The sequence below is a fragment of the Lontra canadensis genome, unplaced genomic scaffold, assembly GCF_010015895.1.
Source record: "Lontra canadensis isolate GAN:19392208 unplaced genomic scaffold, GSC_riverotter_1.0 scaffold47, whole genome shotgun sequence".
Lineage (NCBI taxonomy): Eukaryota > Metazoa > Chordata > Mammalia > Carnivora > Mustelidae > Lontra > Lontra canadensis.
In genome coordinates, this window is record NW_022631041.1 from 5,858,586 (window position 1) to 5,881,491 (window position 22,906).

The 22,906-nt window shown below is 36.1% G+C and overlaps 1 protein-coding gene across 1 annotated transcript in view; it reads left to right on the top strand.

The window, feature by feature from the left end:
- Positions 1-22,906, top strand: part of ZC2HC1B (zinc finger C2HC-type containing 1B) — a 44,214-nt gene that overhangs the window by 6,211 nt on the left and 15,097 nt on the right. Inside the window, exons 2-4 of the mRNA XM_032873090.1 lie at positions 3,827-3,888; positions 6,352-6,471; positions 7,000-7,138. Of these exons, the coding sequence (XP_032728981.1) occupies positions 3,827-3,888; positions 6,352-6,471; positions 7,000-7,138 (321 nt within the window). The remainder of the gene's footprint in view (positions 1-3,826; positions 3,889-6,351; positions 6,472-6,999; positions 7,139-22,906) is intronic.

The window sequence follows — 22,906 nt, forward strand, 5'->3', positions numbered from 1 at the left end:
ATATAATATTAACATATGTGTGTGTGCGTAGCATATATACATGCATATATATACACACATACATATGTATGTGCATGTACATATATACATGTACATATCTATAGAACTAGTATTTAATTGTAAGTATGTGAGTAAAAATGTATCATTAACATTTTCCATGTTTTTCCCCCACAAATCCTTTTTTTAATAGTTTTTTCTTTTTTTAAGATTTTCTTTATTTATTTGGCAGAGATCACAAGTAGGCAGACAGGCAGAGAGAGAGAGAGAGGGAAGCAGGCTCCCCGCTGAGCAGAGAGCCCGACGCGGGACTCGATCCCAGGACCCTGAGATCATGACCCGAGCCGAAGGCAGCAGCCCAACCCACTGAGCCACCCAGGCGCCCTCCCACAAATCCTTTTTAATCAGCACATTCTCCTTCACTGGTTGGCACCCTATTTCTTAGTATGATTTTTGGCTTTGCAGACCATATGGTCTCTGTTAACTACCCATCTCTACTGTTGGAGTGTGAAAGCAGTAATAGGCAGGTAAACAAATGGGTATTATTTGCCAATAAAACTTTATTTACAAAAACATACAACTTCAGATTTGATCCAGTGGTCATAATTTGCTCACCCCTAGATATTTCCTTAAATTTCTTATTCTGACAAAATTAGTACATAAGAATTGCAAAATAGTAGAGTTCCTGCTCACCCTTTACCAAGTTTCCCCAATTTAAGTTACAGCTTAAATAGTATAATATCAAACCCAGGAAATATACATGGGTAAAATGTGTATTTATAGTTCCATACCATTTTATTACATGTGTAACTACCACCACAATATAGATCTAGAACAATGCCTTTTCTCCCCCTGCTCCCAATTTTACTTCCAAGGAATCTCTACATCCAACATAGGGCTCAAAGTTAACATCCCTGAGACCAAGAGTCCTGTGCTCCATCAGCTGAGCCAGTTAGCTGCTCCCAGAACTATTCCCCTACTCAAAGGTCACCCTCACTCTACTCTGTATAGTCACAACGACCTGCCTCCCCGACCATCCTTCCCTGTTGGCAATCAGTAGTTTATTCTCCATCTCTCTAATTTTGTCATTTTGTGATTGTTGTACATATGGAATTACACGGTACATGACCTTTTGAGATTGGCTTTTCTCGGCATTGAGATCCATCCACGTGTTGCATGTACCAATAGTGTTCTGTTGTTGAACAGTATTCCAGGGTTTGGATGAATCAGTATAATTATTCACCTGATGCAAGGCATTTTGGTTGTTTTAAATAATTCTTCTAAGGTTCTAGTGATCACATGCTTTATGTGACTCAGCATTCTATCACAAACATGATAGGCCTTGATCTCCATGTTTAATTTGGCTGAATAAGCAGGTGTTCCCCTTCCTTATAGTCAAGCTTCAGAACCGAATGTGGTTCAGAATCCAGTGGTCCATCCATTTTAGGTGTTCAGTTGAATCCTATTGTATCTGTCATTCTTTTAAACTCATTGAGCTGTTTAAAACCTGCTGATTTAAATAAGAGGCTATTTATCCTCTAGGTACTTCCATTTGTTTTGCAGGTTAGTACCAACCATCACCATACCTTTATATTTATGGTGATGGTTGAATAAAGTTTCAATACTTGTAGAGAGTTGGGTTTGAGTCTCCCATGTTACCACTTAACCACCTGTGGTCTTTGAGAAGTCCCCTAACTTTGAACCTTTGTTTTCTTACCCATTAAAAAAAAATAGTCCCAACTCTGTGAGGAATAAATGAAATTATATAGGTAAAGTGTTTAGGAAACAGTAAAATACCAAACAAATGTTACAGTATGATTCATAAAAATAAAAATCATCCTTCATTAGTGGTTAAGAAAAAGCAGTTTTATTGTTAAAATGAGTACCTTTTATTTACTAGTAAGTATATGCTCGCTGAAAAAAAACAAGACTCTGTTTTACAGAGTTAGAAGGCCAAAAAACAGAGAGGAAGAGTAATATTTCTGTATGCTGTAATGGATGACCTGTGTTGCAAATACAATACCATCTGGCAGATGTGAGAAGAAATCATTTAAATCAACAGTGTCTGTAATGAACTACCATCTGATTCCCGTTAATCAGTCCTTCCTTTTTCAAACCATCTTCTGGTTTCCATGACCTTGTTCTCTCCTGTTTCTCCTTCTGGCTTATCATCCTCATCTTCTTGGCCCTTAAATATGGAGTTCTCTAGGGATCATCCCTGTACTTCTCTTTCCATGACCTCTTCCCTGGCAATATCATGCCTTTACATCACTCTCCAAACAAAGCCTACATCTGTGTCTCTAGCCCTGACCTCCCTCATTTCCATCCTGCTGGCTGGATGACTCTTTCAAACTCACTATTTCCAAAGGTGAGGTCATTTTTCTTACTAAGATGGCCCTTTTCAAATTTCGTTTTTGTCCACAGCCCGACCCTCTTCTCAGTCCCTCTGCACTGTTCTTTGTCACCTCCTCACATCTAGCTATGTTGTCAATTCCTTGAGTACAGTACCCCTTATTTCCTCTTTTCTTTCCATTTCAGGTTACACCTTTAGTTTTTTAACTGAAATGGCATCTTCCCTTCCCACTACCATCCATCCAGCCTTACACAGCTCTGTTCAGATTCTTCCTACTTGGTGTCCCTGATTGTCCCCCTTGTTTGTAGAATAAAGCCCAGATTATTAGTCTAATATAAAGTCATCTCCGTGATCAGCTTTTCTAATCTAGATGCTCAACTCCAAAGGAACTTAAAGTAGTGAGGTGAAACCTTTACAGAATTCCACATTGTTTTCCTTTCCTTGTGACAATTAACTTCATTTAATGCACACACTCTCTCCTTTTCTCTGCTGGACCCATGTATGATCTCTCTCAATATTTCCACAGAGTTGCATGTAGCGGATATTTATAGAATGAAGGATTGGTCCTAAGGTAGGAACTCAATTTTTGTTTGGCCCACACATTCACCAAGTATTTATTGAGCACCTTAGTATGAGTCAGGTACTTTGAGACATAGGGCACATGTGGGTGCAGTCTCAGCCTCTTTTTTTAATTGACTTTATTCATTTAACTTTTTGAAACACTGGCTGCATATTAAAAACATTAGCAAGACTGTGTTGTGATTACAGTCCCTCAGTCATTCACTACTGCATATAAAATGGTAGCAGTGAGTGTTATTAACTGACCTCATTAAGAAATCTGACCAAACCCCCCTCCCTCTTTAGGATGAGGCTTATCCTCACCTGCTTCTGTATTGTAATGGTGCCATCTTTCCTGATTCGGATAGAAGTCTCTTTATTTCTACCTAGTCCATTTCATCAGTACCTTATATTCTGTTCCTTTCAGGTAGGAGTTTATCCAGCAAAAAGCATTCATTGAGAGAGTGCCATTCTCAGGAAAGTTTAAATTTGATGATTAAGTGACTCTTTTCATATAATCTGTGATAAACTGCCGTGCCTTCATTTAGCACACACATAGGACTTACACCCTCATAGGAATCTTAACAATGTAACCATTAGATAATTTATGACTTTATACTAAAGTATTAACTTTGTACTTAGGTCTAAACCAAAGCTGCTAGACACTTAGTTTAGGAATATATTAAAGAATCATGCTCTGGTTGCCTGAAGAACATGGAATTTACCTGTTCAGTGAAGTGAGACGTCTATCTTAGAAAAAGATGGGTGAGTTCATGAAATACCTTCCTAAGAGAAGGAAGTTGGTGGGGAGAGAAAAGAGAGTGAGATCAGGCCATCGAGGTCGCCTCCAGTTAGTCATTTCTTCTCAGGCAGGCAGTTCCACGAAACTAACATAATGTGCTTTTGGATCTCATACAGATGGCAATCAGGAGTTACTTCCCTGTGAAGTCTGTGGAAGACGCTTTGCAGCAGATGTTCTGGTAAACATAAAGACATTTTGTAGATGTGTTTCGTTGGAGTTAAATGAACTGTCAAGTCAGTGAGGAGGCTGCAGCGGCAAAGATTAAAGACAGATGTGAAGGGAAAGCAAGGGAAGAGAGGTCCATAACCTATGGCTGGCATGTCTGGAGGACACTGAGGCACATAGATGCTACCCCATTCAAAAGGGAGCTTAATTAAACATGGTACTCCTAGAAAAAGGATGCCAGATGAAAGTGTTTTGGCACAGTTGATTGTCTCTTGAGAGGTTTTGGCTCTTTTGCCTTTTCTATAAGCATCAAAAATCCAAATTTTAAGGCCAAAGCACCAGGGAAATTAGCTAGTCAAGAGGAATGAACATTGAATTTGGAGCATCTGGAAACTTGGCTTTTAGCCTCAAATTTGTCACTAATTCTGACAAGTCCTTTAACCTCCCTCTGTTTTCTGCTTTGCCACGTATAAAGACAGAACCTTTCAATTTCAGAGATTTTATGTAATTTGAACAAAATGGATGTAAGACCTGTTCCAATATCTAATTTTTAATCAGATTGAAATGAACTGCATGTCAGGTCCCCAATTGATGCCTATAAGTGGAATTAACTTTTTTTATTATTTCAAAATTAGGGAATCAAACAGTTATTAGATTCCAGTATTATAAGGAGATTCCCAAGAAAAATGTTTTAAAAACACTTGAGGTGATAATGCGACTTTGAGTTTGAACTTTTTAGATCAAGGAGATGTAACCAACAAAGGAATTGGACTATACACCTGACTGCATTTGGGGTAAAAGACTGTATAACTAGGTTGTAGGTTTTCTTTGGGGAATTTTAAAACTGAAATATGTTCTAATTAACTGTAGCTAGAACTTTCCGAATTTAGGAGCAGGAGCTCAAGGGCCTGTCATGGCCCAGGAACCCACCAGTGTGCTGCTTTTCCCAGATCAGGCCTGTACCCCATAAGAACGAGTTTGGGACCTAAAGGTACCATTCATTTGGGGAATCACTAAATGTCCTGTATGTCTTGGGTCCTCTTGGATTTTACTTCTAGACCTATCTCCAGGCTACAAAGAGCATGTGATCAAGTGATGTACTATCTCTGTCATTTAAAATGGTTTGGCCTGGGGCTGCTGGGGGGCTCAGTGGATTAAGCATCTGACACTTGATTTTTGGCTCAAGTAATGGTTTGGAGCCCCACGTTGGGCTCTGCACTCAGTGGGGAGTCTGCTGGAGAGTCTTTCTCTCCCTCTCTCCCTCCCGTCCTATCTTTCTTTTTCTCTCCTAAAATAAATAAATCTTTAAAAATAAGAGAAAATGGTATGGCTTGTTTGTAACAAGGTGCAGGGATTTTTATAGAGCCCCTGTATTTTGTTGGACAAAGGAACTGTGTGTTAAAAATTATGAGTTACATATCCACCAAAGAAGAGGACGTTTAGTTGGAAGTTGTTGGTGTAATCCTGTGTTGGTGCTGTAACAGATTTTGTAAGGGTGGTACACAGGCAGAGCTCTGTGTGTTGATTCCCTGTCTTATGTACTAGAAATGCTGAGTACTTAAAGGATTACTTGGCTGGAGTAAAGAATGTTTTCCCTGCTGATTGTCTGTTAAATGTTAAATATTGTAATGTTTTAAAACTATTAAATGCCTAGATTTGCTCTGAAATAAATGACTTCATGGATGTGAAATGTTTGGATAAATTAAAGGAAAATAACTTCATAATGTAAATGGAATTGGTGTATCCTTCATTTATTTGTACGGTTGTCCCAGTTGTCTTTTGCAGATGTTCTCAAATATTTCTTTGAAACCTCTCCACTCCTGGAGGAAGTTAAGTAGTATAATTTGCTGTATGTAGAAAAGTGACCCCATTAAATCCAATTTTGAAATTGCTGAGTGGTAAGAAGAGTTTTCCTGAGAAAGTTCCACTGGTAGGAACTAAGTTTCCCCCTGCCGTATGCAAAAGACTGTTTCAAAAGAATGGTAAAACTGATTATTGGGATTCTTAGGACTCAGATTCCCTGTTAGGTTACCGGATGACTTGCTCATGGAATTTGGGAATCATGGACGCAGGAAACAGAAGACATAATCAGGGGAACTTCCTTGGCTGCAGTGAGTACCTAGCTCAGTATCAGAAATACTTATTTCAATTTAAACTAGAAAGTTTGCCTTTTCAACATCATTTAATGCATGGAAGCACTCACACAGCCCAAGTGGTAGAATTCAATATATAAAACCAAATTCGAAGTAAGTCTCTATAGCTGTGGAGGCCTCTTCTTGACCTTACCCTCACGCAATATCTAGTGATGTGTAACATGGGTGGAGAGAGCCAGATGGATTTGCTCTGCTGTGCTTTGAGAGTTGGAGAATGAACTTGGCTCTGAAGGTGAACCCTGTCACTCCAGTGGGGGCTGCCTGAGTACAAACCTTGTGACTGTACATGTTAAAAATTTTAATCCCCACTGTTTCTTTTCTAGGAAAGGCATGGACCAATATGTAGAAAACTTTTCAACAAAAAGCGTAAACCTTTCAATTCCTTGAAACAAAGATTACAGGGCACTGACATTCCCATTGTGAGAAAGGCTCCTCAATCCAAGGTACTATCAATATCTTGTTTATTGTTCTTGATTACATCCTTAAGTACATTAAAGCCTCTTTTTGGCTCTCTGGTTTCATTTTTGCTTGATAGTACAGTGTAATGTCATGTAAGTATAATCCACCTTTACTGTTTTCTTTTTAATCATGCTCACTTAGATTTTGAAATGTATTTCAGATACTTTCCAGATGTGGCAAAAAAGAATCTCATTTATGTTTTCAATAGTGTAGCGTTAAATCTAGCAATTAACTTGGAAGAGAATCCCTTTTAATCTTACATTTAAGTCTTTCTATAAAGTTCTGTAGCTTGTTTTTCTGATTGTTATTTTGTGTTTTCCTTCGCTTTTGTGGCTTGCAAATTTTATTACAGTGTTTTCCAGACCTCTTTTTTTGTACTATTGAGAACAAATTATCTTCTCCCTCCAAATTTCAGTCCTATTTCCTGTAAATTTAAATCTCAGGTTAAAATAAAATTGTAATGGAGAGATGTACAGTCTAGGTTAGTATATATTGATTTTGTTTTTTAATAGCCTCAGCCTGTGAGGAGATCTAACTGGAGACAGCAACATGAAGACTTCATTAATGCCATCCGTTCGGCAAAGCAGTGTACGCTAGCCATTAAAGAAGGCCGACCTCTCCCCCCTCCACCTCCTCCAACCATCAACCCAGGTGTGTGGCTAGTTTGGTTTGCTTTTGGCATTTTACTCTTAACCAATTGTGCTCAGATGATCATGACTTGCTTTCTCCTATGCATTCTGAAATAAATAATAGCAATTAAATTCTATTAAAGTAATTTTATCATACAATATATCTTATCCTGATTTGTTTTTAATTCTTCATAAAGATTCTGTGTTTCCTTCTAACTCCATGAGAACACTACTGTACCCAATGTCATGGCCATTCACGTCATGGCGTATAAGAATGGGGCTCTGCAGGGCAGTTCCACCGTAGCTCCCCAGTGTCAGATACCCATATCTCTGCGTTGTTTTTTGGGGGAAGAAGGGTGGTTTTGAGGTAAAAGTCCCATGATAAAGAATTCACCATTTAAGCCATTTTAAGTTGTACAGTTTCGTGGCCTAAAGGTTTCTTACCCTAAACTTTTTATTTTGAAAGTTTTCAAGTTTACAGAAAAGAGGAAGAAACAGAACAATGATCACTCATACTTTCCACTGAAATTTGACAGTTGTTGACATTATTATATTCTCTGTCTTTTTATTTTGGGGGGGCAGAACTATTTAAAACTAAGTTTCAAACATTATAACACTTTACCCTTAACTATGTCAGTGAGCATTTCTTAAGGATGAGTGCTTCTCCTTGCATAACATATAGACTCATATTTTCCCAGTTATCTTAAGAATGTCTTTTAAAGTTCTCTGCTTGCCCCCTAGTCACAATCTAGGATTCAGTCAGGGTTCATGCATTTTTGTTGTCTCTTTTCTTTAATCTTGCACAATACCCCTATCAGGCCAGTTATCTTTTAGAATATTTCTTTTGCTAGATATGTCCGTTTTTTTTTACTCAGGCTAATGTTTAACTTGTTCCTCTATTTTGTTTTTTGTAAATTAAAAATTAGGACTAAAGCTTCTATTAGATTAATAATATTAATCCCTATCAGATATAAGATCTTCAAACATTTTCTTTCATTTTGTAGACTGTCTTTTCACTTTTTTGATGGTCTCTTAATGATGCACAAAAATTAATTTTGAAAAAGTCAAAAATTTTTTTATGGCCTAGCGTTTTTTTGTGTTGTGGCCTAGCATTTGATATTAAATCCAAAAAATCATTCCAAAGTCCGTGTCATAAAGCCTTTCCCGTATGCTTTCTTCTAAGAGTTTTACAGTTTTAGCTCGCTCTTTTTCTCTTTGATCCAAGTGTAGTTAATTCTGTATGTGGTATAAGGTAAGATCCCAACAATCTTGGAAGTTGGATATCTAGTTTTACATGTAGACATCTAGTTCTCTCAGCACTATTTGTTGAAAAGAATATCCTTTCCCCATTGAATGATCTTGGCACCATTATCAAAAGTCAGTTGATCATATATGTGAAGGTTTATTTCTGGGTTCTCTGTTCTAGTCTGTTTTCCTTATGCCAGTACCAACCTGTTTTGATTACTCTAGTAAATTTGTAACAAGTTTTGAAAATTCTCCAAGATTGTTTTGGTTATTTGGGGACCTTTGAGATTTCATATGAATTTTTTGATGAGTTTTTTTCTATTTCTGAAGATGCCATTGGAATTTTGATAGGGGTGCATTAAATGCATTAAATCTATACATAGCCTTGGGTAGTGTTGTCATCTTAACAGTATTATTTTCCAGTCTATGAACATAGGATGTATTTTAATTTACTTAACTTCTCTTTAATTTCTGTCATGCATATTTCATTGAGTAGATGTAGGAATATACAAGTCTTTTAGCATCTTGATTAGGTTTATTCCTAAGTATTTTACGCTTTCTAATGTTATTGTAAATGGAATTGTTAACTCTGTTTTCATGTTGTTCATTTCATGTTGAAATATGACTGATTGTTGAGTATTTTGTATCATGCAACTTTGTTGAATTTTGTTAGCTCTCACAGTTGTTTTTTAGTGTGGATTTTTCGGGTTTTCTACATATAAAATTATGCCATTTGTGAACAGACATAATTTTTCTTCTTCTTCTCCAATTTGTCTTTTCTTTTTCACGTCTAAATCCTCTTGCTAGAACTTCCAATACTATATTGAATAGCAGTGGTGAAAGCAGACATCCTTGTCTTGTTTTCCATTGAGTAAATATTATCTGAGGGTTATAAATGGCTATTTAAAGCATAAATAATAGCATTTTATGAGGATTTTGACATGGAATTAAAATGTATGAAGACAATACAACAAGATTAAGTAAGGAAAATGGAATATATTGTTGAAGGTTTCTGTACATTATACATGAATAGGTATAGTATTATTTGAAGGTAGAGTTGGATATCTTAAAGATACCTATTTTATTATTTTTTTAAGATTTTTATTTGACAGAAAACGTGAACACGAGCACAAGCAAGAGGGGGTATTAGGCAGAGGGAGAAGCTGACTCCCTGCTGAGCAGGGAGCCCAAGGTGGGGCTTGATCCCAGGACCCCAGGATCATGACCTGAGCCAAAGACTGACGCTTAACTGATTGAGCCACCCAGGCGCCCCATTAAAGATCCCAATTTTAAACTCTAGATAAACACACACAAATATTGACAAGTAGCTAATAACACAATTAAGTGGAGTAGAGAGGAAATGAAAAAAAATTCAGTCTAAGAGAAGATAGGAGAAGGGGAAGGGAAAAAAAGAAAAGACAGAATAAAGACAAAGTAGGATGGTAAACTTAAACCTAACCATATGGACAGTTGCATATAAATGACCTAAACCCTTCAAGTAAAAAGCAGATTATTGTACTAAATAATAAAGCAAGGTCCAATTTTATGCTTTCCACAAGAAACACACTTTAAATCTGAAGACATAAAGAAGTGTGCCAGGCAGGCGACAAAACAAGGAGGTGGTGCAGATAGGCCTAAAGCAGCGACACCCTCACTAGGGGACAGCTGCTCCTGCATTAGCATGGCTGCTGCCTCAAAGGAACACACACCAGGATTGCCAGATCTAATTTCTCAAAGGATGGCAAAAACTGCAGATTTCCTGATTTATATATATCAGAAGCTCAGTTTTTTAGAAACTTCAGGATTGAGTCTCTGAGGTTGGAAGTCAGGCAGTGGTTTTCCTTGGAGGGGTGGGGATGACCAGGAGTGGACATGAGATGCATTGCTAAGAATGTTCTGTGTCTTGATATAGGCTGGTTACATGGGTGTGTGCAGCGTATAAATATTTCATGGAGACATACACTTATGATTTGTGGTTTTTCTCTTGGATAAAAAGGTAAAAGAAATAAACACCAGCAATGTCAAAACAACTATAGACAGGATTGTGAAAAGCATGGGGAAGGATATGTATGCAAATAATCATAAAACTGGAGTGACTAATACTAGTATCAGGCAAAGCAAACATCAGTGTTATTAACAGGGGTAATGATTAAAAATACATTCATCAGAAAGGCCTTTCAGTCCTAAATGTTTATGTACCTAGTAACAGCTTCAAAGAACATAAAACAAAAACTGGGAGGAGAAGTAGAAAGATTCATAATTATATTTGGAGATTTTATCATTCCTTTCTTAGTAGGTGATAAAATAAACAGCAGGAAAATCAGTAAGGATATAGAAAATTTGAACAACAGTATCAACCAGTTTGACCTAATTGATATCTATTGCTACCTTTTTTGCCTAAAATGTTGTAAGAATTCTCAGACTAAACTTTTTTTTTAACATAGAATTGACTTTATTTACATAAAAATGCATTCATAGTATGTTAAGTAAAATGTTAACAAGACAGCATACACAGCCCAGTTCTATTTTTTTCCACTTCTTCCACTTTTTAAAAAATTTTTTTAATTTATTTTCAGCGTAACAGTATTCATTGTTTTTGCACCACACCCAGTGCTCCATGCAATCCGTGCCTTCTCCAATACCCACCACCTGGTTCCCCCAACCTCCCACCGCCCGCTCCTTCAAAATGTGACATGAAGCAACAGCAGAATACAATTCTTTTTAAGTACACATGGAGCATTCGTCCAAAATAGACCATGTGCAAGACCACAAAGTGAGTCTCAATAAATGTCAAAAGGATTGAAATCACACAGATTATATTATTTGTCAAGTAGAATTAAGTTAGAAGTTAATGATAAAAGCATATCTAGAAGATTTCCTAGTATTTGGAAATTATCAACTCATTTCTAAATACATGGATTTAAGAAGAAATCATAAAAGAAATTAGAAAATATTTTGAACTGAATGGTAATGAAAACACATCAAAATTTGTGGGATTCAGCTAAAATAGTGCTTATAGGGAGTTTTATAGCTTTAAATGCTCATATTAGAAAAGAAGAAATGTTTAAACCATTTACTTTATTCTTCCTCTTTAAAAAGTTAGAACAAATTATACCTAAATTAAGTAGAAGGAAGAAAATAGTAGAAGTAGTTCACCATATTAACAAAATATTTTTAAAAAGCAGATGATCATCCCAGTAGGTACAGGGAAAGCCTGTGATAAAATATAACACCCATACATGTTTAAAAAAGGAAACTCATAGGTAGAAATAGAAGGGAACACCTCAATGGAGGACATCTTTGAGCAATCTACAGCTAACATTACACTTGATGAAAAACAGCACTTTTCCATTGAGATCATGAAAAAGCAAGGGTGTCCTTTCTGACCACTTCTGTTCAACACTGTACTGGAGATAAAGTACCCAGTATAATGAGGAAAAAATTATTAGAGAGGAAGAAGTAAAACTGTCTTTATCCACAGATAATATGGTCACGAATGAGTTAAGTGTAGAAAATCTTAGTAAATTGTAAGAAATCTACTAGAATTAAAAGTTCATTTTACACACTTTCAGGATATAAAATCAAGGGGTGCCTGGGTGGCTCAGTCAGTTAAGCATCCAACTCTTGATTTTTTTCTCAGGTCATGATCTCAAGGTCATGAGATTGAGCCCCTCGCTGGGCTCCATGCTGTGTACGGAGCCTGCTTAATATTTTCTTTCCCTCTCCCTCTGCCTCTTCCCCCTTGCTCATGTGCACTCTTCCTCTCTTAAAAAAAAAAAGATATAAAGTCAATATACATTAGTAAATTTTATTTCTATATACTAGCATAAATAATTAAAAAACAAAATTAGAAATACTATTTACAATTATGAAAAAACACTAAATACTTAAGCATATATTTAATAAAATGTGTAAGACTTGAAAAATGAAAACCACAAAACACTGTTTAGAGAAATTAAAGATGACCAACATAAATGGAGGGATTTACTATTTTCATAATTTGGAAGAGTCCATATTATGTTATGATATCAGTTCTTCACACATTGATCTGTGGACTCAGTGTAATTCCAGTAAAAATCCCTGCAAGTTTTCTTTGCCAAGTAGGAGTTCTCCAGTTGATTCTAAAATTATATGGAAATTGAAATGATCTGGAATAGCCAAGATGGTTTTGAAAAAAGGAAAAAAGCAAAGGACTTACACTACCTGATGTCAAGACTTACTTTGATGTTATAGTAATAAAGTAATTTGATATTGGTAGACCAGTTGGAACAGAAATCACCCATCCATGGGTGATTGGGTTTTGACAAAGGTAATTCAGTGTAGGAAAGGATAATCTTACTAACAAATGAAACAGAAAACTAGATACCAATTTGGAAAAAATGAGCCATGATCCTCATATAAGAATTAACTGACAAAAATTAATTCACAATGGAACATGGACCTAATATAAGCACTACAATCCAAGATTTCTAGAAAAAACAAAATTCTTTGGTCTAAGGGTCAACAAAGTTTTCTTAAACAGGATGCAAAATGTACTAATGACTTTTAAAAAGGAAATTGATAAATTGGGCTTCATCAAAGCTAAAAATTTTAGTTTTGAGGGACACCATTAGAAGAGTGCAAAGGCAAGCCACAACACATATATCTGAAAAAGGACTCATATTAAGAATATATAAAGAACTCCTACAACTCAATAATAAGACACTCCAATAAGAAAAAAAGGCAAAAGACATATTTGAACAGACACATCCCAAAATAATAGCCAATAAGTAAATAAAAAAGAAAATCAGCATCATTTCTATCAGGGAAATGTAAATTACAGCCATGATGAGATACCACAGCATGCCCACTTGAATAGCTAAAATTAAAGACTGACAATACAAATGATAGCTAGGATGTAGAACAGCTGGAAGTCTCATAGACTGCTGATGGGGTGTAAAATAGTACAGCTACTTTGCACTGGTATTTTCTTAAGTTAAACATATACTTATTTATAGAGCAATTCTATACCTAGGTATTTATGTGGAAAACTGGAATCATGTTCTTAAAAAAAGACTTATATATTAATGTTCATAGTAGCTTAAATTAAAAAAAAAAACTGGAAAAGAAAAGCATAAACTGGGGGGAAAAAAAAAGCATAAACTGAAAAAAAAAAATCTGAAAATGCCCATCAACAAGTGAATGGATAATCAAAACAGGATACAACTCCAAATAAGAAGAAAGTGCTACCATCCATGCAGCAACATGGTTTTTCTATTATATGAAATTATAGAACAAATATCTTTAGTGACAGGAAAATAAGAGTTTTGATTGCTTGAGACTGGGTTTGGGGGAATATTGACTGAAAAGGAGCATGAGGTAACTTTTTGGGGTGATGAAACTGTTCTGTGTTTTAATTGGAGTGGTTTCAACAATGTGTACATTTATCAAAACTCATTGGCCTGTACACTTAAAATAGTTGGATCTTCCTTCATGTAAATTATTTCTCCAAGTTCATTTTCAAAAAGTAAAAAACCAAAACCAATCCCAAAAACAACAGTGAAATCATACTATAAAAATCATCTGAAAAGTGAATTATCTAAAGTTCTATACCAGAAAGTAATCTTTAAAATATATAACTTTATTTTTAATTATTTTATAGTTAACATAAAATATTATATTAGTTTCAGGTGTACATTAGTGATTTGACGTTTATGTGTATTAAAAAATTCTCACCATGTTAAGTATAGTTACCATCTGTCACCATACAAATTTATTACAATATCATTGACTATATTCCCTATGCTATAATTTTCATCCCCATGATTAACTTATTTACTTACTTCTAAGTTTTGAGGGCAAGACAAAAATATTTGGTACTGAAGGAAGTGCACAAGAATGTGGAGTAAAAGATTATATGGGCTGGGGCACCTGGATGGCTTAGTCAGTTAAACATCTGAGTCTTGGTTTTAGCTCAGGTCATGATCTCGTGGGTTGAGGAATCAAGCCCCACATCAGGCTCTGGCCTCAGCAGGGAGTCTGCTTGAAGATTCTCTTCCTCTGTCCCTCTTCTCACTCGTGCATGTGCTCGCTCTCTCTCTTCTCTCTTTTTCAAAAAAAAAAAAAAAAATATATATATATATACACATATATATGTATATATATAATATTGGCTGTAATAATTTTCTTTTTTTAAATTAATTTTTTTTAATTTTTTTTATTTTCAGCGTAACAGTATTCATTGTTTTTGCACCACACCCAGTGCTCCATGCAATCCGTGCCCTCCCTAATACCCACGACCTGGTTCCCTCAACCTCCCACCCCCCGCCCCTTCAAAACCCTCAGACTGTTTTTCAGAGTCCATAGTCTCTCATGGTTCACCTCCCCTTCCAATTTCCCTCAACTCCCTTATCTTCTCCATCTCCCCTTGTCCTCCATGTTATTTGTTATGCTCCACAAATAAGTGAAACCATATGATAATTGACTCTCTGTGCTTGACTTATTTCTAATGTCAATGTTACCTTGACTATCCTTGATATAAGTGATTACTTCAGTTGCTAAATGATTAGAATTTTAGAGCTCTATGTGAAAAATAAAGTGTATTTTAGTTGGACCACTATAATAGTGTTGAGATTGATCATTGTGGGTGTCATTAGTCTTTCACCCTTTGACAGAGTACATCCTAGTTTCCTGCTAGTTTTCCTTGATTAATTTAGATTTTATTTATTTATTTATTTGAGAGTGAGAGTGAAAGCACAAGCAAGAGGAGCAGCAGAGGGAGAGGGAGAAGCAGGCTCCCAGCTGAGCAAGGAGCTCCATGTGGGGCTCTATCCCAGCATCCTGGGATCATGAGCCAAAGGATGCATAACCTGGGATGCATAACCAACTGAGCCACCCAGGCATCCCATAGGATGCTTTTGATAATGCTTTTGTGTTGCATCTGGTGTTTGTTTTTGTTTTGTTTTCTAATGTGAGGAAAATTACAGATGCCTTTTTTAAAATTTATTTAAAAAACGTATTTTGGCAAGATGACCTTTTTTTTAATCCTTTGTTTAGGATTATTGTTTAAGATTCATCCTTTATTGAAAGGGTGCCTTACTTATTTTGTAACTAGAAGTTTGTACCTCTTAATCCCTTTTCACCTTTTTTGCCCATCCTCCCACCCCCTCCCCCATGGGCAACCACCTGTTTGTTTTCTGTATTTATAAGTTTGTTTCTATTTTCTGTTTATTTGTTCATTTGCTTTATAGATTCAACACATAAGTGAAATAATATGCTATTTATCTTTCTGTGTCTTATTTCACTTAACATAATACCCTTTAGATCTATTCATGTTGTTGCATATGGCAAGATTTAATTGTTTTTATGGCTGAGCAATATTCCATTTATACGTATACCACATCTTCTCTATCCACTTATCCAATGCAGTGGACATTTAGGTTACTTCTATATCCTGGCTATTGTATCTTGCTTATTATAAATAATACTGGCAGTAAACATAGGAGTCCATAGATGATTTTGAATTAGTGTTTTCATTTCTTTGGGTAAATAACCAGAAATGAAATTACCGGATTATATGGTACTTATATTTTTAATTTTTGAGGAACCACCATACTGTTGTTCACAGTGACTCTTATCAGTTTCCATTCCCACTAACAGTCCATGAGGGTTACCTTCTCTGCATCCTCACCAACACTTGTTATTTCCTATCTTTTTTATTCTAGCCATCCTGACAAGTGTAAGTGTAACCCCTCATTGAGGTTTTGATTTGTATTTCCCTGGTACTAGTGATATTGAGCATCATTTCATATGCCTGTTGTCTGTCTGGATGTCTTCTTTTGAAAAATGTCTATTCAGGTTCTCTGCCCATTTTTTAAATTGGGGTTTTTTTTGGTGTTGAGTTGTAGGAGTTCTTCATATATTTTTAATATTAACCCCTTATCATACATAACACTTGCAGGTATCTTCTCTCAGTCAGGAGGCTGCATTTTTGTGTAGTCCCAGTTTATTTTTGTTTTTGTTGCCCTTGTCTAAGGAGATAGATCCAAAAAAGTATTACTGAACCCTATGTTCAAACATTTATTTCCTATATTTTCTTTTCTTTTTTTTTATTTTTTAAAGATTTTATTTATTTATTTGACAGAGAGAGATCACAAGTAGGCAGAGAGGCAGGTGGAGGGGGGGAAGCAGGCTCCCCGCTGAGCAGAGAGTCTGACACAGGGCTTGATCCCAGGACCTTGAGATCATGACCTGAGCTGAAGGCAGAAGCTCAACTCCCTGAGCCACCAGGCACCCTTCTATTTTTTTTTTCTTTATTTAGGAGTTTATGGTTTCAGGTCTTACATTCAGATTTTTAATCCATTTTTAGTTTATTTTTGCATATAGTGTTTAAAAAATGGCCTAGTTTCCTTCTTTTTGTGTATCTGTCCAGTTTTATCAACACCACTTATTGAAGATACTGTCTTTTCCCCACTGTGTGTGTATTCTTGCCTTCTTTGTCATAGATCGACTATATAAATGTGGGGTTTTTTTTTCCCCTAGACTCTTTATTCTGTTCCACTGATCTATTTTTTTGTTTGTTTGTTTTTGTTTTTGTGTTGGAACTATACTGTTTTTATTACTAGAGCTCTGTAGTATAGTTTGAAATCTGGGATTGAAATCTCTGCCTTTGTTCTTTCTCAGAATTTCTTTGGCTATGTAGGCAGGGTCTTTTGTAGTTCCACAGACATTCTATGATTATTTGCTCTAGTTTTTGAAGAGTGCTATTTATTGTTATTTTGGTTGAGATTGCACTGAATCTTTAGATTGGATAGTATGGACATTTTAACAATATTAATTCTTTCAGTCCATGAGTGTGGTATATCTTTCCATTTATTTGTGTTGTCTTCAGTTTCTTTAATCAGTGTTTTATAGTTTTCAGAGTCTCACCTTCTTGGTTAAATTTATTCCTATGTATTTTGTTCTTTCTGATGCGATCTTTCTTTGTTTTTACAGATTTGTTTATTTGAGAGAGAGAGAGAGCACACATGGGGGAGTTGGGTGAGGAGCAGAGGGAGAGAAAGCCCCAAGCAGACTCCTCGCTGAGCATGGAACCTGACACAGGGTTCAGTCTCACAACCATGAGATCACGACCAAAGCCAAAACCAAGAGACACAACTGACTATGCCACCTTAGGCATCCCTCTTTTTGGTGCAGCTGTAAATGGGATTGTTTTTGTAATTTCTCTGTTAGTTCATTATTAGTGTATAGGAATGAAACAGATTCCTATATATTAATTTTGTATCTTGCAGCTTTACTAAATTAATATACTAGTTTTGATAGTTTTTTCGATGGAGTCTTTTAAGGTTTTTTAGGCATATAGTATCATGTTATCTACAAATACTGAGTTTTATTTCTTCCTTACCAAGTGTGATGCCTTTTATTTCTTATCTGTTTTCTGTGGTTAGGACTTCCAGTGTTATGTTGAATAAAAGTTGTGAGAGTAGACATCCTTGTCTTCTTCCTGGTCTAAGGGGGAAAGCTTTTAGCCTTTCACCATTGAGTCTGATGTTAGCTTTTTGTTTGTGATATATGGCACTTACTATGTTGAGGTACGTTCCTTCTGTACCCACTTCGTTGAGAGTTTTTGTTATGTACGGATGTTGAATTTTGTCAAATGCTTTTTCTGCATCTATTGAAATGATTATATGATTTTTTTTTAAATGATTATATGATTTTTACCTTTTTTTTTTTAAGTAGGCTCCATACCCAACCCAGCATAGAGCCCAATGTGGGTCTTGAACTCACAACTCTGAGTTTGAGACCTGAGCTGAAATCAATAGTTGTATGCTTAACTGACTAAGCCACCCAGGCACCCCTATTCATTTTTTTAAATATGGTATATCCCATTGATTGGCTTATAGATATTGAACCATCCTTGCACCCAAGGAATAAATCCTGCTTGATCATGATGTATGATCTTTAAAAAAGGAATTATTTTTATTTAGCTATTTTTGTTGATGTACTAATATTATATTAGTTTCAGGTGTACAACATACTGATTCAACAACTCTATACGTTACTCATTTCTTACCATGGTAAGTGTAGTCACTATCCATCACTGTACAAGATTATTGGTATTATTGACTATATTCCCTATGCTGTATTTCTTCTCTCTCTGACTTATTTTAATGTGAATAAGCTTGAATTTGGTTTGCTAATATTTTTTTGAGGATTTTTGCATCTATCTTCATTAGCGATATTGGCCCATAATTTGTTTTTGTAATGTCTTTGTTTGGTTTTGGTATTAGGATAATGCTGGCCTCTCAGAATGAATTTGGAAGCATGCCTTCCTCTTTAAATGGCTCCTTACATGTTTGGTAGAGGCACACCTGGGTCGCTCAGTCAGTTAAACATCTACCTTTGGCTCAGATCATGATTCCAGGGGTTCTAGGATTGAGTCCCACATTGGGCTCCTTTCTCAATGGGGAGCCTGCCTGTCCCTCTGCCTGTCATTCCCCCTGCTTGTGCATGTTTGCCCACTCTCTCACACACATACACACACAAATGAATAAGATCTTTTTAAGAAAATGTTTTGGTAAAATTCACCTGTCAATCCATTTGGCCCTGGACTTTGTTTGTTTGGAGTTTTTGGATTACTGATTCAGTTTCATTACTAGTAAATGGTCTGTTCAGATTTTCTATATCTTTCTGACTCAGTCTTGGAAGATTTAATGCTTCTAAGAATTTACCCATTTATTCTAGGTTGTCCACCTTGTTGGTATTTCATTTTTCATAGTAGTCCCTTATAATTCTTTGTAGTTCTGTATTGTTGGTTGTATCTTCTCTTTCATTTCTGGTTTTATTTATTTGAATTCTCTCTTTTCCTTGATGAGCCTAGCTAAATGTTTATCGGTTTTGTTTATCTTTTCAAAGAATCTGATCTTAGTTTAATTCATCTTCTCTATTGCTTTTTTAGTCTTTATTTCATTTATTTCTGCTCTAATTTTTTGTTATTTCCTTCTGTTAACTCTGGGTTTTGTATGTTCTTTTTGTAGTTTCTTCAGGTGTAAGGTTAGATAGTTTATTTGGTATTTTTCTTGCTTCTTGAGGTAAGCCTGTATTACTCTAAACTTCCTTTTTAGAACTGCTTTTGCTCCATCCCAACGATTTTGAAAAAACAGTACCTTTTCAAATTCCTTTGTTTTAGTATTTATTTTTATTTCCTTTTTAATTTCTTTTTTGACCCATTGGTTGTTTAGTAGCATGTTATTTAGCCTGTAAGTATGCGTTTTTTCCAGGTTTTTTTCTTCTAATCAATTTCTTGTTTTATACTGTTGTGGTTGGAAAAGATGATTTATATGATTTCAGTCTCATTAAATTTGTTGAGACTTGTTTTGTGGCCTAACACGTGATCTGTTTTGGAGAATGTTGCATGTGCACTTGAAAAGAAGGTATATTCTGCTGTTTTGGGATGAAATACCTGTATCTCTCTGTTAAGTCCATCAAGTCTGATAATGTCATTTAAAGCCATTGTTTCCTTATTAATTTTCTGTCTGGATGATCTATCCATTGATGTAAGGGGAGTGTTAAAGTCCTTTACTAATACTGTATTACTGTCAATTTCTCCCTTGCTGTCTGTTATAGTTGCTCCTCTGTTAGGTACACAGATATTTCTCATTGTTATATCCTCTTGTTAGATTGATCCCTTTATCATTATGTAATTTCTTTCTTTGTCTCTAATTACAATATTTATTTTAGAGTCATTTTGTTTGAGGAACGCCTGGGTGGCTCACTTTGTTAAGTGTCTGCATTCAGCTCAGATCATGATCCCAGGGTTCTGGGATCAAGTCCCACATCGGACTCTGCTCAGCACAGAGCCCGCCTCTCCCTCTGCCCCACGCCCTGCTCCTGCTCATACTCTCTCTCTCACAAATAAATAAATAAAATCTTGAAAAAAAAGTCATTTTGTTTGCTATTAAGTATTGCTATCCCCCCTTTTTTTTTCCATTTGCATGAAATATCTTTTTCTGTTCCTTCATTTTTAATCTGTTTGTGTCTTTAGGTCTGAAGTGAGTCTCTTACAGGTGGTATATAGATGGGGTTTGTTTTTGTATCCATTCAGTCACTGTATGTCTTTTGATTGGAGCACTTAGTCCATTTCTTTCCTTTTTTTTTTTTTTTTTTTTTTTAAAGACTTATTTATTAGGGCACCTGGGTGGCTCAGTCTGTTAAACGTCTACCTTCTGCTCAGGTCATGGTCCTGGAGTCCTGGGATTGAGTCCCACATTGGGCTCTCTGCTCAGCAGGAAGCCTGCTTCTCCCTCTCCCTCTCCCTCTGCCTGTGGCTCCCCTTGCTTGTGTTTGTGCTCTCTCACTCTCTCTCAAATAAATGAAAAAAATCTTTTTTAAAAAGCTAAAGATTTATTTATTTGAGAGAATGAGACAGAGAGTGTGTGAGCTGGAGGGGTGGGAGGAGAAAGAATCCCAAGCAGAATCTATACTGAGCATGGAGCCAATTGCAAGGCTCAATCTCATGACCCTGAGATCACAACCTGAGCTGAAAACAAGAGTTGGACACTTAAGTGACAGTGCCACCCAAGCACTGTTCTTTTTTTTTTTTTTTCCCTAAAGATTTATTTATACATTTGGGAAATGGAGAAAGAGATGGTGACGGGGAGCAGAGGGAGAGAGAAAGCCAAGTCAACTCTACACTGAGCATGGAGCCTGACACGAGGCTCAATACTGTGACTCTGAGACCATGACCTGAGCCAAAACCAGGAGTCAGACACCCAACCAACTGTGCCACTCAGGCACCCCTGGACACTTCATCCATTTACATTTAAAGTAATTCTTTAATAGGTATGTACTTACTGCCATTTTGTTCTTTATTTTTTGGTTGTTTTTTGTAGTTCTTCTCTGTTACTTCCTTCTTTTGCTCTCTTGTGATTTGATGACTTTCTTATGCTTAGATTCCTTTTTCCTTATTTTTTGTGTATCAAAGGTTTTTGGTTCGTGATTACCATGAGGTTTATATATAACATCCTCTGTGTGTAGCAGTCTTTTTTAAATTGATGGTCTCTTAAGTTTGAACTCATTCTAAAAGCATTACATTTTTACTCCTCTTCTCCATAATTTATGTCTTTATTTTGTGTATCCCTTGACTAGTTATTGTAGATATAAATGATTTTATTATTTTTGTGTTTTAATTTCCATACTAGCTTTCTAAGTGATTGACCTTTACTATATGTTTGCTTTTACCAGTGAAATTGTTTCTTTCCTAATTTTCTTACTTCTGGCTATGGCCTTTTATTTTGCACTTTAAGAGGTTCCTTTAACATTTCTTATAAGGCTGGTTTAGTGGTGATGAACTCTAACTTTTGTTTGGGAAATAATTTTTTTTTTTTTTAAGATTTTATTTACTTATTTGACAGAAGGGAGAGATCACAAGTAGACAGAGAGGCAGGCGGGGTTTGGGGGCGGCAGCCAGGCTCCCCGCCAAGCAAAGAGCCTGATATGGGACTTGATCCCAAGACCCTGAGATCATGACCTGAGCCAAAGACAGAGGCTCAATCCACTGAGCCACCCAGGCACCCCTGCCTGGGAAATTCTTTATCAGTCCTTCAATTCTGAATGATAACTTTTGGTTATCAGGTAGAGTATTCTTGGTTGTAGGTATTTTTCCTTTCAGCCCTTGGAATATAGGTCATGCCACTCCTTTTTAGCTTTCAAAGTTTCTGCAAAGTTTCTGCTAAAAAATCAGCAGATAGCCTTATGTGGGGATTGCCTTGTATGTAACTAGTTGCTTTTCTCTTCCTGCTCTTAAGAATCTTTCTTTATGTGTGATTTTTGACATTTTAATTATTATGTGTCTTGGTAGAATTCTTTGGGTTCATTTTATTTGGGGCTCTCTTTGGTTCTTGGACCTGGATGTCTGTTTCCTTCCTCAGGAAAGTTTTCAGCTACTTCTTCAAATAAATTTCTGCCTTTTTCTCTTGCTCTCCTTTTACAGGGACTCCCATGATACAAATGTTAATATGCTTGATGTTGTCCCAACATCAAGAGAGGCCCCTATTCTCTTTTTTAAAAATTATTTTTTGTTCTTGTTGTTCAGTTTGGATGATTTCTTCTATCCTGTCTTCTACATCGATCATCCATGCTTCTGCATCCTCTAATCTGTGTTGATTCTCTAGTGTGTTTTTCATTTTGCTATTGTATTCTTCAGCTCTGATTGGTTCTTTTATTTTCTGTCTTTGTTGAAGTTATCATTGACTTCATCCATTCTTCTCCCAAGTACAGTGAGCATCTTTATTACCATCACTTCGAACTCTTTATCCGGTAGATTGCTTATCTCCTTTTGTTTAGTTTTTTGTTGTTGTTTGTTTTTAAGGTTTTCTCTCATTCTTCGGTTGGGAACATATTTCTCTGTCTCATTTTAACTCTCTGTTTCTATGTATTTGGTAAGTCAGTTATGTTTCCTGATCTTGAAGATAGTGGCCTTATGTAGAACACATTTGGTGGGGCACAGTATTGCAGTCCCACTCCGGTCACCAGAACCAGGAGCTCCAGCAGTGTGCTGTATGTGGGC